The sequence below is a fragment of the Cyrtonyx montezumae genome, unplaced genomic scaffold, assembly GCF_038088225.1.
Source record: "Cyrtonyx montezumae isolate F1298 unplaced genomic scaffold, pur_monq_1.0 scaffold_2, whole genome shotgun sequence".
NCBI lineage: Eukaryota > Metazoa > Chordata > Aves > Galliformes > Odontophoridae > Cyrtonyx > Cyrtonyx montezumae.
The window spans coordinates 27,867,288-27,886,610 of record NW_027071936.1 but is presented as its reverse complement, the minus strand read 5'-3'; the positions used below and the strand labels follow the sequence as shown (position 1 = coordinate 27,886,610).

Below are 19,323 nucleotides of genomic sequence, written 5' to 3'. Positions count from 1 at the left end.
TTACTGTTGCCTAAAGAACTCACAGACAAATTGAAATGTCACTCATCTCAGACTAAAAAAGATGGAAAAATTAACCTGCTTACATTTTTTTTTCTTTTTTAGGTACCTCCATCATCTACCCTCCTAGATGTGAAACACAAATTTCACAAAGCCTGTAAGTACTGTGGCTAGCAAGCTGGAGGCATGGTTAGAGGCCTTTCAACTTGGAGCAGCAGTCAAATTTATTTTTCATGAAATCTCACACAAAAGTTGAGGCTGGCTTGACAGCTACAGTGCTAAATTAGAGCAGTGTCTGGAGTAAGGTCTTATTGTAACTATCACTGACATGAGACGCTGGAAGGAGAGGACTGCATTATTTAACACTGCTAGCCCAAGAGGGGCAATACTTCTCTATCCCAATTCTAACATTACAGTGCCAATTCAAGATCTCAGCTGCATTTGCTCTCCCAGGGTTATATTAGATAAACTTAGATAACATTAGACTGCTTCAAGCCAGTTGTAAAAAGACCATGTGGACCAAACAGCTACCGTAGCAGGGAGCTCAAGCACAGAGTGACTGAATGATTTTTCTGGGATCATGGAGGCAATATGGCAAGGTTCTCAACTAACTCAATGTTGTCCAGTTCCTTAATCATCTGGGCAAACTCCCGTTTTTCTAGCCTCACTTTTTTTCTTTGAGGTCCATGGGTAGGAGAGAAAACAGCACAGGAAGGCATAATTTTTGGCACACACAGACTGCAGATACGGACCTTGTACATGAGGATGAAATGAGCAATCACATTTTAATGAGCAATCACATTTCACTCTTTTCTTGCTGTTGGGGAACAGAACAGTTCTTTTGGATGCTTTCTTTCTGCAACCCTCTAGTCACACATATCTAGCTGTCCCTAGAGGCACTGGGAGGACAAGTGGGAGAAACATAAAGGCAGGCAGCTGGGTGCCAAAGTCTGATGGCCTTTACCCTTTCTGAATTGAGGGGTTAGTATTTTGGTGAGAGAGGCCAAATACACCTGAAAGGTACCAGATGTAAATGTATGTATGGTGGGCCTTGAATTCTATATACTGTGTGTATGTTTGTAGAGAGCTCAATTTTGCTGCCTTGCTCCTAGAATGGGAGCACATTTCTCCTTCTCTGTCTGTGGGAAAGTAGGGTGTTCCTTGTGATGAGCCTAGAAGGTCACTTATGTGGGATAAGCAGGTCTATACAAGGCCTGTCGTTGATTAGAAAAAGATGCAAAAGAATTGAGGGCTGGAAATGAAGGCCACACAAACACAGGCTAGAAATGAAGCACCAAATGAGTGCATAAGATTTAATGTTTCCGTAAGAAATATTCCCTCCCATCACTGTGAAATGGTGGGCTTTTCTGCTTATGCTCTCTTAAATCAATTGAAACTGGGTTTATATTGATTCAGCTTAAATTGGTTGATCACTGGCACAGAGACTTATCCCAATTTAACTATAATGAGGTTTTTAATGGATTTGGGGTAAAATGGAACAAGTTTGCATATAAGCCATTTTAATGGCACCTGTTTTCATATATAGTGATAGCTTACTTCTCAAATGCTTCCAGTAATGTAAGTGGAGCTGTGTATAAGGAAGACAATAAGTGGTACAACAAAGAATAATATAAACCATGAACTGAATCTCTGACAGCATGGCCCTTTACAGCACATAGAAGGGCTGGCAAGTGCCTTCAATGCTTTTTCAGTCCCCAGTTTCTATGTTCAGTTCCCACTGTTCTCATGAATATACTGTGTCACAGTGTACTGTGTCATTTCTTCCCATTCCAGCTCATTGCTTTGATCTTTCTTCCCCAGCTCAGCCTGGATATTATTGTTTCATGAGGTTACCCCCTTCTCCTTTTCCACTGGCAAAGAACAAACCTTCCCTTTTTTCTCTTTGTATAGTTTGGGGGATGACAGCTTACAGAATACAGTTCTTTCAAGCAAGAGCCGCGAAGCGGCTGAAGCTGATCTGTGGATGCCTTTGGTTACTGTCTATTTGTACTAGCTCATGCATTCATTTCTGTCATTTCATGTGTGCCAGACTCACATCTTCCCTATAATCTTCGCTAAAACACTCCTACACGGACACCCTTACAGTCTCCCTGTCCTTGTGCATTATCCTTTGATCACCCATGCAATTAAGCTTTCTCCTCAGCTGATGTCTTGTCAGCCCTTCAGTGAGTGAGAGGAACCCCTGTGCAGCAATTTCACAAGCACTGTCTCCGTCACTGATCAGGTTTTGCTGCCTGATTGAAGAAAAGAGGGAAAAGACTGAATTACGAATTGCAGCAGGGGAGTGTTAATCATTAAATAAAAGAAACGGAAAGCAAGTGACACGTAACATGTTACTGCTCAGTAGTTCCTGAGTCAGTCTAACATTAGTTTGGATCTGTATTTATATGAAAAAATACAGACTCAGAAATCCAGGAACGAATATGGAATTATTCTTCGTGTCTCATTTCAGCAAAACTCTCTCCACAGAAACAATCCCAGCCAAAGCTAACCCTGTTTTCTGTGGCACTGAGTTCAACAGGGCAATCCCAGTTGTATCACTGGAGATTCTGGGATCTGTGAGCATTTATTTAGTGGAGGTAATTAAGACAATTGGCCCTTTCCATACTAATTCAAAGGCTTTCTCCAGACTAAAGAGCACAATTTTGGATCAGCACCAGGTAGGTGCCAGGCAGGTAAGGAAGGGCAGATGGGAGGAAGCCTGGCTATGGACAGAAGGAAAAAGCAAATGAGAAGCAAGGACTGATGCATGCAGAATATTCCAGCCTGCAGATGAGCTGGAAGCATTCATGAAATAAGGAACACTGTAAGCTGTTAGTTGTCTCAGTAAGATGCTAACTTCTAATCACTGAGATCCAAATCTGCAGGTCTCCCTTTCTAAGCTAACAAATGTTACATAAAGTATGTTAAATAAGTAGCGTTAGTGAAAGTAAATAATTATGAAAGAAATTGTCAGTAGGTGGCACTCAAGAATAAACAGCATAATTTCTGGACATTACAAAACTTCAGTGGTCTGCTGTACAGTCTTACGACTGCTGGTATTTCTACAGAGAACCTGAGAGCTACATCCCCTGGAAAACCACTGAAAAGACAAGGAGAGAAACAATTCCTACTTCATGCTGGGAACCAATTTCTAGTTTAGTCTCTTCCATGCAAACTGCATGGCGGTGTGTTAGCATGCATTCATTTGCCAGATTTCAGCTGCTGCTCTCATCCTGCACATTTCACAGAATCATAAATGAGTTGGAAAGGACCTGTAAGGATCACTGAGCCCAATACCTAGCTCCACACAGGATCACCCCAAAATCAGACCATATGACTGACAGCAGATGTTTCCTGAACACTGTATTTTATATTTTCTATAGTATTAATGATATCTGAGAACTGGTAGCATGATTCCAAGTGAAAGGGCTTATGGAAAAATACTCCATTTTGCCAGCCCTGTGCTAAAATGCAAGAGCTGGATGCAGTACTGCTGATTGAAAGAATGGCTGTTCTTTCTGCATCATGTAATTTCCTTCTAGAGGCTGTCTGCAGTGTTATACTGCAAGGCTCAAAGAGGTGGAGAAGGATGCTGTGGGGATTAGTCATTAAGAGCAGTATCAGCAAGAACAGTGGCTGCTAAGCCACTGCACTGCCTACAGGCTCTGTACAATCAGGACTGCCTGATAATACAGTCTTGCTGAGAACCTGCGGTTCCTCTGATTTCTCCACACTGTTTGTTACAGCTGGATTCTCACGCTGAAGCAAGTTAATGAAATCTGTCAATTTTAATGCCTGGAGAGATTCATGTGCTCAATGAATACACCTGCTTGGAGAAGCTGAATTACGCTATTTATGGCTCTCCCAAGCTGACTTCCTAGTCCTGGCCTGTCAATCAACCATGAGCCCTTCATGTGTCTCACCAACTGAAGAGACCCAAGTAAGTTATGTCTAGGACACAGCACCCTCCAGAGGGATCCTTCTGATCTATACTGGGGCATCAGGCTTTGAAAAAGCCAACATTCTGGAAACGAGGCCATGATCTGGTACTGGCCTGAAGTGCCTTGAGCCAGTTGCACTCTATGGGCAGGAAGGCAGCTCCATATTCATCCATAGAAGAATGAGTTTTCAATATCCTCCCGTGTAGGCTGTCTTACTGCAGAGCTCATGGGCCAAGCACTGCATCCACAGTGCAGATTCACAGGACACACAGGGTTGGCAACCACATCCACCAATTGTTTTCAGTAATTTTTCCTCTCTCTGCATTCATAACTCAACTAGAAATTAACACTGAAGGTGAAACACGAGGGATGGGAAGTTACTGCTGATGGGCAGTGTGAAGTACAGTTATTTCATCTGGGTAAATTACTCATTCATCTGAACTGAACTCCTAAATGAAAATGACTAGATTAGGAGGAGGAAACATGATGAGATTTATTTCATTTTATAATTGATTTGTCTCTTGCCTTAGCCACACAGCAGATACTAATGGGAGACAGGTTACAGTGAAAATAAGTAAGTATCCCTCAGATGACATCATTCTAAGGTCTTTTTACTTCTCTATGCCTGTTGACATCACTCACTTGACTAGGAACTCCTTGAATTTACTGTTACTGGTACAGTGAGCTTCATAAATATTTAATCTCTATTTTTTCCTCTGCAAAGCTAAGCACAACGTGAGCAACAGCTCTTGCCACAAAAGTCAAACAATCACTACCATCTTTCTCCCCAGCTTCCAGTATGATCTGACCCATGAGTAAATTGCATCCTGTCTCTGCAGAGTGTGTGGGTCAGAACAGAAGCCTGAATTCTTGCCTTTAGCATGCTGATGTAGCCAGGAGGCCAGGCTGTCCAGTCAGCTTCAGTTCTGATCTCCCCAGCAAGAAGTTTCAGGGGGATGACCTCTGAATCAGCTTATTTGTGGCACATCATCTGTGCAAATTTCTCTATACAAAATGCAAGTGCCCATCTGTTGGCACAGATTTGTGTGGCATTAATTTATGGCTTATTTGTCAAAGCAATGGCAGCATATCTGTAAGACCTGGGAATATTTTCTTTCCCAGGAAATGAGAGTGACATCACTGACGTAACATAGTTAAAAGAAAGAAGAAGCCTAACTGAGTAAACTAAGTTATTCTCATCTTTAAACTGACTAAAAATTTAGAGCTTACACTTACACCTCAAATTGCAATCTCCCTACACAGCACCATGTGAGTCACACTATTGAGTTGGGTGGATTTTGTGCTAAGACACTTTCTCCCTTTCAATCAAAGGGAATTACAAAACAAACAAAAAACAAATACAGATTTCAGTTGTACTGTATTAGAAACCAATACAGTAACTAATACTATGCTTGAGTTTTGGCTTATGCAGCTGGTGCCAAAGCAATTCACTTAGCCACATGCGACCTCAAGCAGTACTTCTAGGGTCAGATATTTCAACTATTTTGATCTTCAGAGATAATAATAACTGTCAGAGTGATGGCTGGGGTGTTTAAACTTTCCTAATTTGCACTGAAATGAATTTGGTATTGGGAATACAGGTCTTTAATGTCTAGTTTGAAACCAATGGGAGTCAGACATTTGACCTGGGTGAATTCTGTGCTAGACACTTTTTCCCTTTCAAGCTTCATTTTCTTATCTATAAATTAAGAAAAATTAACCCGCCTTTCATCTACCTTGCACTCTTTTGTCTACTTTGATTGTGAGCCTTAGGAACTGTTTGGGACAATCGATAACTTAAATATATATCTAATGACCTATTGAACTGGAATCAGCAAGATGTCTAGAACACAAAAGCTAGGCCATCCATTAAATGCTTGCGAAATAAGCTCATCTTTAGGAAAAAAAAGAAAAAAGAAAAAAATGAACCCAACAAAACAGTGATATTTCAAACCAGGAATAGAAAAGCTAAGATCATCTCAAAAACTTTAATGGAAACTTACATTTTTTTCTCTTTTTGTCAGATGCTTCATCTGATGCTATGCTATTGCATTTCATTAGTGGGATTACAGATATCATTTCAGATGAATAATATAATGAAAGAAAAGGCAGTGAATCTATGCAGATATAGCTTGAAACAGAACTGGTCCTCTCTGCTCTCTGGGATATTGTTCCCAACTGAGATTTACAGGGCTCTAACAATGCATCACAAATGACATCCTATGTAAACAACTGGAGAACAAATGTGAGATGCTATTTAAATGCCTCATTAAGAAGAGGAAATTTCATAGCTAGATTCTTCGCTTTCGTTTCCTTTGCAGGAGATGCAATTGACAGATCTAGATGAGAAACAACAAAAATTGTTTATCAGAATTGCCTGCTATTACTTACAACGTGTCTTATTACAGTGCCTATGGCTCAACTGAGAAAAGGACAGTACAAGGAACTATAGAAGTAATCCAGGCCCTAGCGAATGTGCAATTTGCAGATAAAATGAAGAATTATAGCCTACTGAACTGTAAATTGAAGATGCCAAGGTTGTTTTTGTTTTAAAAGAGCTCCTACCTCAATTTAAACTCTGGTATTACGATTTTATCCAAGTAACAGACTTACAAATTCAACCTGCTGTTCACCACCACATTCACGTGGGCTAAATGTTCATTTAAAGAATTCAAGATGAGAAAACCCCTGGTGGTTCTTCATGACTGGGAAAAGTATCTTACAGTCATTAATGAGATGCCTGATGATGATGTCAGAGTTTCAATCACTTCAGGGCTTTAAATGTGCTCTGTGCCATCAGGTGTTTTTTTTTTGGCAAGGGTCCCTGTGCCTTTGGACACCAGAGCTGGGCAGATGTCTCTACAAAAAGAGGCAGTAGTTTCTCTTAGGAGGAGCTACATAGGTGAATAAGTTTGCATGAAAGTGGTGGGACTTCTTACAGAAGTAAGCCAACATGCTGAGATAACAGAAGAGGAAGCAAATTTCCCATGCTAGAATGAGAGGAACCCCAGCTGAGCAGGAGAAAAGAAGGAAACCCTGACTGGACCTGAACAGTGGGAGAGGTGTGTCTGCATTTGTTTGCTCTCTTTTGTTCATACCCTGTTTATTTATTTTTCTATTTGAGCACAAGGAGAGTGTCTAAGGACTATCAAAATAAGGAATCTTTCAAATAAAACTTGATATTTGCCATTATTTCAAGTTAATGAATGCAATTCATCAAAGACAAGAAGCTAAACAAATGATTTACAATAAAAGGAATGTAGTAGTGGGGAGTTTTGCCTCTTTCTAAATTGTCCCCAAACTGCAATGATCTTGAATATATTTGCTGCTGGAAATAATTCACCATTGAAATAATCAATGTGCAAGTTATTCTGCAAATGTTTGCAGTTCACTTGCAGGCTGTGCTGATGTAAAGTACGGACCAGCCTCTCTCTCTGCCTGACTCCCACTGTTACAGTGTTAGCTAGGTGCCTACTGCTAGTTGCAATTTGTACATCTACCCCTGTATCCTGCTCTTGCATTTAGTTATCTTCAGCATGCAGAAGGGGGAAAAGCAGTTTCCCAAGCCTCATAGCTGTGCTTCTGAGGCACAAAAGCCTCCACTCGACCCAATTAAAGAGGTCAGATGGAAGAATTAAACCAGCCCAAATAAACTTCTCCTAGGGAGGGCATGGGGGCATCACAGAGCCTCTGACTCATCCATTTGATCTGTTGCAGAAGCAGGGCTGCTTCCTCCTCATGGCTTGTGGAGAAGCTACAATTCAGCCCTCTTATTAGTGGGGATTCATTTTCAGTGTGATGAATCTAGCAATGAATTTATGAGAATTTAATTTGCACTGAGGAAGAAATCATGGCAGCTCAAATGTGTTCACTTGATTGTTGACGGCATTGGTGCAGCCATTAGAGAAAAAATAAAATGCTGCTATTAGGGGTTAGTGAGGGAAGGCATCGTAATTAGATTAGTCTGGGGAGAGAGCTGTACAGGCATATACTGAAAGAAAATGATAATTCTATAGCATATTTTATTAGCTAATTGGCTAAGAATTGCTTTTAAAGAAGCACAGCTAGGGCTTGGGGTAGTACTCTCCTCTGCCCATTACATCTGAGGTAGAGGCATAGATTAGTTTTTGAGCTCGCTTTGCTATAGAAGCTGAGCTTGCTGGACCAGCAAGTACTTCCTAAAGTGAGGAGATTTAAGTTGCTTAGGCCTAAACCAACAAACATCAAGCTGCTTTTTTGGAAATCCCACCTTATTATATGAGCAGGAAAGACAAAGAAGGAACGTTCTCTTCTACTCCCTGAAACACAGTTTGTCAATTGCATGTCTCTTAATGTGCAGTTTCTCACATTTGGATCATTCCTTGCACAGCAATTTAATTGAGAAAGTTTATATAGAATCACAGAATCATAAGGCTAGCAAAACCCACTAAGATCATCCAGTTCAACCGCAGCCCATCCACACCATGCCCACTAACTGTGCCCCTCAGTACCACATATCCACAGTTCTTGAACACTTCCAGGGATGCTGACACTGCCACCTCCCTGGGCAGCCTGCTCCAATGCCTCAAGTATCTTTCTAAGAGGAAATTTTTCTTAATACTCAATGTGAACCTTCCCTGGCACAGCTTAAGGCCATTCCCTCTCATCCTATTGCTGTTACCTGGGAGTAGAGGCCAACCCCAACCGCGCCACACACCCAATCCTTTCTGAGAGATGTATAGAGCCATAAGGTCTCCCCTGAACCTCCTCCAGACTGAACAATCCTAGTTCCCTCTGCCTCTCCTCATAAGTCTTATTATAGGAAGACTTAGATCTTTAGGAAGTCATAAGACTTTATTTAGGATGCACAACTGGAGCACTGTGCATCTGGCATCTCCTCACCTCCTTGCATGAATTAGGGGCATTTCCTTATCTGTTTTCTTGCTTCATTGTATTCTGCTCTATGGTTGTTATTAATGAAATAAAAGGTGAGCCTCACTCCCTTCCCTTGCCCATGCACATTAATTTAAATGCAATTCCAAACACAAAGATCAAAATTAATTATAACTTCTGTAGAAGGCTACAAAGAAAATTGACAGGCACGTTGCAAATTTTTCCTTTTTTTAAATTATTTGAATATGCATACTAATATTATTTGGATGCTTGCTTGCTTTTGGTTTCTTGATGTTTTTTGCTTGTCTAAATTTTCAGTTAGTTTCAGTGTCAAGCTGTTTGAGAAGGAAAATTGAAAGCTTAATCTGCTAGTGACAGAAATCGACCTCTAAATGACAAACAATATTCTGTTTGCTACTAACAACGATTGATCTTCATTACTACAAACTATGCTGACTCTTAAGAAATTTGTCTGTTACTACCCGATCAAAATATAGCTAAAGTCTGAGGAATTTTTTAGGAAAAAGAAATGCACAGGGTGGTGGGGTGCAGGGATCTGTTCCTCAAAGCGTTCAGCCATTTGTAAACGTTAAAAGTCAATGAAAATGTGGGTTGATTAGTTTGTACCCTAGGGTGCAGTACAGAGCTGTGAGGGCTGGTGGTGCACAGGAAAGATGGATACTCTTAGATTTAAAGCATCTAGAACCAACGCAATGATGAAATAAACAACTGAAAGGGAATTGCAAAAGTAGGAGCTTTGTCAAGATGAGGCTTAATTATTCACAGGTTTGAGAAGAGTCTTGTTGGCCCTTGGCCAGACTCATCCATGACCTCATCCATTTATTCTCAGCACTGTTTGTTTAGCCAAGGTCTGGAGGCACCCATTTGGTCTGCTCATGGCTCGCTCTCCCAATGCAAGCACTGTGTTCACAGCTAGGTGCACTGATGTATTATAAAAAACAGAAGAAACAAATGATCAAAATACTCCTTTTCCAAATTTCACAACCTTAAGGAAGTGGTTATTTGTGTTGCCATAGCAGCAAGTCAAGGTGCCTTTGGAAAATACCTGGCCAAAGATCTTAACCAGAAAGCATACAAATGAAACAGATCAGAGGAAATGGAAGCTGAGAAAGAAAAGGGATTTATTCCTGGGTATGGAGCCATTAAAACCAACCACGTTTCAGTCCCCTGCTGAGATATACTGAATGGGACATGCTGGGCCTGCTCTTCCCACAAACCTCCCATAGAAACACAGATCTAGTTCAAGATCTTGCCCCCTCCTAGAATATTCTGATGCAGTGCATCAAAGGTCCAGCTACAGTGAAAAACAGCCAAAGACCCTGGCTTCAGCAGGTGCCTTTGGAAAGCCAGCTCCATGCTGTCAGGAACCTAGCAAGGGGTGGAAGCAGCACCTGGTTTTCACTTGGCCCAATAGCCCAATTCTGTTCCAGTACAATACTCAGCAATTGTAATTTATTACAGTGAAGGTATGAACAGTAATACCTTCAGATACTTTCTTTCTGAGTCTTGTAGCCCAGTTCAGTTTCACCGTGCTTTCTTAGGTGTGCCTTGCTTACTGCCTTCATGCTCAAGAATCACTCACATGCAATGCTAGCACAACAAATCCCACAGCCTTTTCTTCCAAACCAAAGCAGAAAACAACAGCTTCAAGTCATTTCAGCATTCAGCATCCTGCTGTCAGCTCCATGAAGCAAGGGCAGGCAAACTGCAGTCCAGCAAGGCTGCGACTGTCAGCACGGTGATATCTCTCTCTGTTCTCGAGAGCGCTCAAACACGACTGCTCCAACCCAGAGAAAGAACATTTGTGACCAGCACTGTTTAAGGTCATGGACATAGAATGACTCTATTTGTTCAGCATTTACTTGTCAAGGAAAGACCTCAGTAAGTTAGTTTTCAGATAAATTGTGTGTTGGTATATCTGCCTCTGTATATTGCATACAAAAACACCTCCTCCACAGCAGTATGTGAGTATTTCTTAGCAACCTCTTATTCCTGCAAGACATATCAATAGGACAGCCTGGTGAAGGTGATGAGTGCATTTCAGCCACACTGAGTTCATACAAGCAAGGGCTGTTACACTTCTCAGACAACCCCCACAACCTTTGGTGACCACGTAAGAGCTACCGGTGCCACAGTGTTCCCCAGAATTTCCTATACTTCTGCAAATCTAAGCAACATGCTGCTGCTGACTGATTACAGTAATTTTGTTGTTCACATCATCCTATTCATATCACAGCAGGTATTGCTTGTAATTATTAACCCTATTTGTTATAAAAGACGCTTGGGTAGCGAAAAACAATGAGAAGTAAACAATTCAACAAATAATAAAATTAGCTGTTCACAGAAAGTCAATCTGCTAATTATCTCAGAACTATGTCCGTCAACTCCTGTTAGCATTTCTTTGACTCCTCGTTCCCCAGAGGAACAGCTTTTGCAGGGCTGAATCCTAAAGAATGCATTTAATTTCCCAGCAGGAGAGATCCTCATCATGTAATTTTTTCAACCTTTGCTCTCACATGGGTTCATGGAACTTCATAAATACTCTGTGATAAATAGGCATTTGATCATGCAATTAACTACAGAACAGGCAATGAACTGAAGCACTGGCAACTGTGTGTGATACAGAAGCTCTCTTTTTAGTAACTATACGGATGGTTGTTCAATAGCACATCTTTTTATCTGCAGTATTAGCAGGTGGTTACATTCATTGGATTTGTTCAAACTAAAGGTGGCTGTCATTTTTCACATATCCTTCCTCCTAATGCGTCAGCTGGCTTAGGTTTACATTTTTGCTTTAAATGGTACAACAAATAACTTGTCTAAACTCAAACAGATTTCCTCACATTCATGTTTAAAAACAGAACATAAAAAGCGAACTCACTATTTATTTTCTTTACCCCACTGTCACTTTCCAAGAAAATACCATACTCTGTTTTTGTGTAGGAAAACTTAAAATGTCTTAAGGTGATAGCATTGAAAGATTTTTAATTTTCAAAACAAATATATGGCTTTTTCTATTTTGAACTAAAATATTCCACAAAGTCAGAAGAGATTTGTGACAGAGAAGTCAGAATAAGGCAAATGGATTAACAGTCACCATGAATTACTTACATTTCCAGAATAAAGGAAGCACGTACACATAGAAGAAACACTGTCTACATCGTAACAGTGAAAAAAATCAAGTGGCTTGTGAATATTCTTTCAGATAAGGAATGGGAAAAGCCTTCAAGTGCTCATGTGCGTGTATTTGGGGATGATGGTTTTAAAGACAGAAACACACATTCTGACTCCTCAAGGTCAAGAGAATATAAAGAATCAAATAGGAGATGGAAAACCAGGAAGCTATTTCAATAGCTATTAGAGCACACTGCAAGGAATGCAATGAGAGTTATTCTGGACAAATGCCAGAAATCTAGAAAATAAATTGGAGGAACCACAGTACTGGCTAAATGCTGAAGGATTTAATATTGGATAAACAGGCCTGTGATTTGAACCGTAATGGTCTTTCTTATGTTCTGGTCAGTTTGTCTTTTTTTGAAAGTTAAAAACAGTCTGGAATATACAAATGGGCTGCAAACAAAATTGTTTTTACAGCTTTTGTCCAAGTGTGAAATGCTTAGCCAAAATTATAAACTCCACATACAGGAACAGAGCAGCTCTGCTGACCCCAAGGAACACGCAGGGAACATGACCTCTCAAGGATCACACGGAGTTCATGGCTGAGCTCTCACGTACTCTCACTGTAGCAGTGAGTAGATAATAATTCATGACTATTCTTATACTCAGTAGAAGTTGCAAGATAAACTTCAGTCACCTGCGTGCTTGAATTGCCATTAATCTCTACATAAGGCACCAAGGAAAGGTGTTCAGAGTGCCAGGTTGGATGGGGCACCCTGGACAGCCTGATCTGGTGGGGGGGCAAGCAGCCCACAGCAAGGAGTTTGAACTGGGTGGGCTTTTAGGTCCCTTCCAACTGAAGTCATTCAGTGATTCTATGAATGTTTTGATAAGAATAAACAGGAAAGTAGACACTATTAAAAGTAAATTCGCTTCAGCTTCAGCTGGAAGTAAAAGAAGCTTTGCCAGATGTGAGAATGCAGAGAGGCTGTCAAGCATTGCACACAGCTGCAGCTATGTCTTTGTCTTTAATGAGTGCTTGGTTACTCTGTCTGGAGCACAGGCACTTGTGAACTCTTGCTGACAGTAGGTGAAGCTAATCCACCAGTCACCTCCTGCTGGTTCCAGGTACTGGAGAGAGCCATCTAGCTCCTGTTCTGGCAGGCAGTAGCAAGAATTAATTGGTGTGTTGATTAGACACTGAATTTAGCTGCTTCTGACACCGAATTTAGCTTCATCACTACAATTAATTCAAAGTCCTTCCAGTAAAATACACACAGCATCCCATGGATGGCCTGGAAATCGCAGACACGGCAGTGTGATAACAATGGTACTGCAGAAAAGCAGCAGCAAAGGCACTGTCCCATCTGACTAAATCTTTGAGTATGTTAGAGAATAATGACGCACTTGGGCTAAAGGACTGGAAATGTGGGATGACATGCCTAAACGCAACCTTTGTTTGCCCTTGTGCAGTTTGAGTCATACCTAAAAGCATGTTGCCACAGGATTAGGTAAATTGCCTTTTATTGAAGCATACTACAGTATCAGTTGGGGGTGCTGAGGGGAGGATTCCAGTTTAACAAAGGTACACTGCATTTCAGGATCCCAAATAATTACTGATATTTTTTGTCCTGGAGCAAATCATATCTTCCTTGACAAGCTAGACAGCTGCTTTTTCTCTATCTTCCTTCTTCTATCTTAAATAACCATGGATTGTTCTGGAACTTTGAAAGAAAATGTTTGTGCCTTACTTGATGGATGTGTCTCACCTCCTGCTATTAGTGCCAGTTCATGGGTTCATCTAATACCTGTTCTTGCCTACAAAACTCATACTTAGCTCAAGTGCTTTTGAAATGAGAGCGTGCTGGATACACTGGTCTTTATCTGGTCCAGGCTAAGCCCCTCCATTCTGCACAGCTGTAGGCTCTGAGCCTCTTGAATACAGGTACCACATAGAGTGGGAAAAGTTAACAGTTTGGATGGCCACCACCTTTTTTGTCAATCTTTCTTTTTCTGGCACTTACTTGCTCTGGCACTGAGAAACACAAATGCAGCTGGAGATCAATACCTCTTTGAACAAACTGATTGGTTTCCATCCAATATCAAAGGGCACCTCATAGCAACCTCCAAATGTTGTACATTTAAGAGCAGCCTCTAAACTTAGATCTTTCAAAAAGCAGCTTCTAGAGAATGTCCTTCTGTCGATGAGTATCATGCAAATCATATACGTATGTCAGTATTAGATACACAGATGCCTCTGCTTTCTGTGTCACTACCTTCCTAATGGGATTACTGACTGAGCATCTATGGTTAACAAATAGAAATAGTTGTGTATTCCTAGTCAGATCTTACATTCTTAAACCAACAGTATGGACTGGACTGTACAAAAAGCATCATGTTGGGGGTAGAAGCTAGACTGACTCCACTGACTCCATTCAAAATGGATTTTTGGCAGATATTTTAAGAAACATGGTCCTCTTTATACTGCACACACACTGCATTTTTCATGTGCTAATGGAGCATTCAACTTTGAGATTGGTCCATCCAGCACTTGACTGGGGAAAACAGATTTCTGCCCTCTGTATGTACTGTGCATTTCTCCTAGCTCTCCTGCATTCTCCTTGTATAACTAATACCCAAAGAGAAGATTTTTTTACCTCATATTTGTAGCCATCAGCTAAAAAGTATACTAGCAAGGAGAGAAATTTAGACCACACACCATGAAATTAACAGCCATGCTTTGTGATTTGAACAGGTCCCCAGTGGTACCCTTCCCGTGTTGGCCTGCAACTGGAACGCAGTAAGTATTCATAAGATGTTAAAGACGCCTAACATATTACTAAGCCTTTGGCAACTCTGCCCAAGAACTTGCATTCATCATGATGATAATACCACCTATTGTAAAATACCCTTAAAATACAAATGCTCAGGCAAAAACTATAAAAAGACATCAGTGGCCAAGAGGCTGTAAAACACTGACTTTCCCAGTAGTCTTACAAGACAGAGTTAAAAGTAATCTATGGAACTGTGTTTCTCTAATGGTCTAGATGAACAGAGATAGCATCAAAACAGATGCCGAGCACTGCCACCCAGTGTCATGCCAGCCTCATTCTTTTGTTAAAAAGAGGGAAGAGCAGCTCTCATAGAAATACTCTAAGCTACTAACTAGGAAAATAAGCATCAAGCAATCAAAATAAATCAGAAAACAAGCTGTGGTTTTTACATTTGAGGCAGTCAGTAGAGTTCTACAGAACTAATTTCTACAGAAATTAAAGGGTTCAACTTTTTAACCATTACAAGGGCAGCCTATGTGTTATGCTAAGCCACTAAATGGATGTGTGCTGCTTGTACCATTTTCTCTTCCCTTTCTGTCTTTCCAGATGGGCCCTATTTGAAGGATTCTGTTAACATTCAAAGCCTTGCCGTGTCCTCCATCATTACACTGTATTTTACAGACTTGGGTCAGCAAGTCGGTTGGACCACAGTAAGTATGTCCTTGTAAAAATCAGCATGACATATCTTAATGTACAATGTTTTGTAGCATCAAATTGCTCCAGCTTCCTCAGCCTGTCCCTCCCTAAGTCAAATAGTGTAATTACTTTAACCACAGTCTGAATAGAATTAAACTGATATTAAACCAAGTTATCAACATGCTAACTCTAACATTCAATTAAAGATTAGAAAATGGACATACCAATATAGCTGAGGGAAAAAAAATCAATTTTAAAAAACATTTTAGCTTATCTAGGGTTTATATGCCTGTGTAGGACCTGTTGCCAAATACATTAATTTGCTTCAAAGCTCCTGTGGAGGTTATTAAAAAACAAATAAAATACGGATTTCTGGTAATCCTCTTACTAAAGAAGGAAAATTATTGCATGGGCCCATCGTATTCTTTGCTTACCCAAAGAATAGCTATGAGGGAGTAGCAAGGCCACGGATCCCAGGCAGAATATGCTCAGGAGTGTTATGACTTTAACTAGTTTGCAAATGATAGCACCTTTTTCCTCTCACTATGGGTTAATAGGTATTACTATAAGTCACTTAAAAAGTGGATATGCTCCTTATCAATTAACTGGTACACTCAAGGTGGTTGTCACTCCCAGAACAGCTCCTGACTTTGAGGAGAAAAAGCTTCTTGATCATCGTTATGAGACCACATATCCATCTGTCCTGCTGAAGGTCACGTATGTTTCTCACTCATCAGGTTAGCACATAGCTCCTAGCGACACAATCTCTCAAGATGTTTTAACCCCCAAGAATAAGAACATGACATATATTTATCTTTCCCAGCTCTGAGAGGACTGAAATCTCCAAGTGGTGACAATCAATTTATGCATTGGAACTGGAGTAGTTTATACTTTGAGATCTCTATCCATTTTAGTAGAGATCTGTGCATTTACCAAGGCTGAAGCTTTGTCCCACTGATTTCCACGGGGCCATATTGATTAATGCCAGTTGAGACCCTAAACCACCCCACCTCTGTTACAGTGTTTTAAAATACGGGAAAACAACTTGCATTTTCCTTGCAGAGCAAAAAGTGCAAGTAGCTTGGTCTCCAGTTTGCTGAGACTAAGGAATCTGCATGGACCTTATTTATTCTCTCCTTTCCTGATGGTTTATGTAGCAGTAGGCAGTAACATAACTACAGCTTAATACTGTGTTATAAATAGAGCAGTTATGACTACGCACTGATACTATAGGCAGTGGCATTTTTTTTAATGACTCGTTCTGTGTGTGCAAAAAGTTGACTCTGTGGCTTTCTGAATACTCATCTGTTCTGTTCCACGTTCTAAACTGCCTTCATTCATCAGGAGCAATCTTCTTCCTAGCCATGTCATTTAGCTTAAATAGTGGAGAGATTTTATATTGTAGCTAGTCTATAGCAATACAGAAAGAGTTCATAAAAGACTGTATTTTAACAGTAGCAATTAAAATGTATTTGTACACAGGATGTATAGTTTTACTGCTACTATTACTGTGCTTAGAGCTCCTATTCAAACCCCCTTGCTGTTCCATCAGATTTATGCACATAGAGAAGGGTTTGATTTAAAGGGCTGACATTTAAATAAACAAGGCATAGAATAAAAATACTTCTTCCTCATCAGCAAAATGATAGCTCAAGTACAAAGGGCCACGTTCAGGTCTGCAGTTTAAAAATAGACAGAGAAGCATATGGAGATGTGCTGCTGCTCCAAAGGATGATGCATCGGGCATGGATCTGGCTGGGGGAAAAATAAGCACGGTGATGGATCTTCTGGGGCTTCTCATCTCACTGGAGATCACGCATGGGGTTGTCACTTGAGAATCGAGAGCACCAAGTCCCTAAGTCATATAATCATAGAATGGTTTGGGTTGGAAGGGATCTTAAAGCATCTGGTTCAACCCCCCTGCTATTGACAGGGCTGCTCCCCACTAGCTCAGGCTGCCCAGGGCCCCATCCAACCTGACCTTGAACACCTCCAGGGATAGGGCATCCACAATCTCTCTATTCTAGCTCCTCACCATTCTCTCAGGCAAAAACGTGCCCCTGACTCATTTTTGTAAAATGAGTATTAGCTGAAGCACACAGTTTTCTTCTGTGCAAGTGTTATCAATTCCCTTATTACACCTGGGGGGCATACCTGAGGTGTGCTAACTGATGGTGCAGAGTCACAAGCAAAAGCTGAGTTTACAGAGCTCTTCTGTGTGTCTCCTGCAGAGATTTCACTCCCACAGGTGCTGGAAATTCCCACCACTGGAGTGATGGGTTTTTGTTTTTAATCTTTGTCCAATTTGGGACCTAAGCATGTTTCACAGAGACCTCTTTTTATAAATTGCAATGCAGCATGTGACTTTTTGAAACATTATTGGCATTTTGCTGCTAGAAATGCATACTACTGCTTCAGTCAAAAGAAAAAAAGAAAGCCATTCTTCCTGTTGAAACAGCTCGTGCTAAAGTGTTCCTCATTTGAGCAGCAATTGCAGTTTCTGATTTATCAGCTTCTGTTTTCTAGTTGCTGCCTGGGCAAGCTACCAGAAGGATTGAAAAAGAACTGAGAAAACAGCACAGAACTGTGAAAAATATATTTTACCTCCAAATCTGTGAATTTTGTAAGAAAGATTAACCCCGAAACACAGTACTTCAGTAAATATTTTTTTTAACTGAGTTAAAATTAAGGATTGCTTAAATACTTTGACTCCTGGGAGTCTTAAAATACTGAGGCTGGCAGCAGAACTGCTCCATTTGCTTAGACTGTAGCTCAGTTTGTACATATTTTTCCTCTATGTTTGCACAGCACCCCTCTTGCATACACACTATAAACCCTCCTTGTATGACTGATTCCACACAGTTCTGTGGCACACACAAATAATCAGAGACAAAAATTTTAATTCTGAGTTACCACTTCAATAAATTTCTGTTTCTGTAAACGCTAATGATGCTACAATGGTTGGACTAGATTATTTTAGTGGTCTTTTCCTTCTTTCTATGATAAAGCAGGCTGAAAATAAATTGTAATGTATTTAGGAGGTTTAGGATTTGATATATAAATATATATATAGAATGTATTTCTCACTGAACATTTAATAGACCTTGCATATTTTGCGGCCAATTCAAATACAGATGTGGGACAGGATCCTACTAACTGAGTAATGGTTCCATTGAACTGTGAGTGCCAAGGAAACAGAACAGGTGGGTCCATGTAAATCCGTGAGCAGCTTAAGAATGGCTACAACACAGACTGTCAAAGAGAAAGAACTTCTCAAACCTCTTCTGATTACTTAACCTCTTGGATCGATAGAGAATTTAATCATAGAAGATCTCTAGGAAAAACAAAAGTCACTATTTCCTCTACAGCTACTTTTCCGACGACAATTATTTGTAACACAAATACAGTACAGCTTGCAGTCTATACTTGGCAGAACTTCCTGCCTTAACACAATATATCCTTCGCAGAGAGTGTTGCTCTACCTTGGTACAGATGGCCGAGTCTTGAGCTTTTTGGAGTCAAATTCTGTGAACTCACATCACACTGTAACTTCTCACAAAGGCAAACTACCCACGCAAGATTGTTTTTATTTTTCATTTAATTAAGTCTAATAGCTTTCAACCTCCAGGGTTATCAAGAGAGAACAGCTTGCATTTGCATTTCTTACCTTTTATTATGTTTTTTCTTTGTGCCTTTCCTTGTGCCACATGTATTTGTGGCTTTATTTTACTGCCCAGTGGCAGCATGAAGTGAACTGATAAAGGAAAAGGAGACCTTTTGTTTGCTAGGCTGTGCAACTAGTCCATCAGGATTGCTTAGATGCTGTTTCTAATAAAGCAAACAGTACTGCAATTCTATCTCCTGGTCTCGGCAACAAATGTCACCAGCTTGTGGTGAAACAT

At 40.5% G+C, this 19,323-nt stretch overlaps 1 protein-coding gene and 1 long non-coding RNA gene across 3 annotated transcripts in view; one reads left to right on the top strand and one right to left on the bottom strand.

Moving 5' to 3' along the window:
• Window positions 1-19,323, top strand: part of TECRL (trans-2,3-enoyl-CoA reductase like) — a 51,563-nt gene that overhangs the window by 14,764 nt on the left and 17,476 nt on the right. For both annotated transcript variants that reach the window (XM_065736697.1, XM_065736698.1), the window contains exons 2-4: window positions 103-154; window positions 14,707-14,751; window positions 15,332-15,435. In XM_065736697.1, coding sequence (XP_065592769.1) covers window positions 103-154; window positions 14,707-14,751; window positions 15,332-15,435 — 201 coding nt within the window. The remainder of the gene's footprint in view (window positions 1-102; window positions 155-14,706; window positions 14,752-15,331; window positions 15,436-19,323) is intronic.
• The window catches only part of LOC136048835 (uncharacterized), a 37,846-nt gene that overhangs the window by 11,239 nt on the left and 7,284 nt on the right, over window positions 1-19,323 (bottom strand). The window lies entirely within an intron of this gene.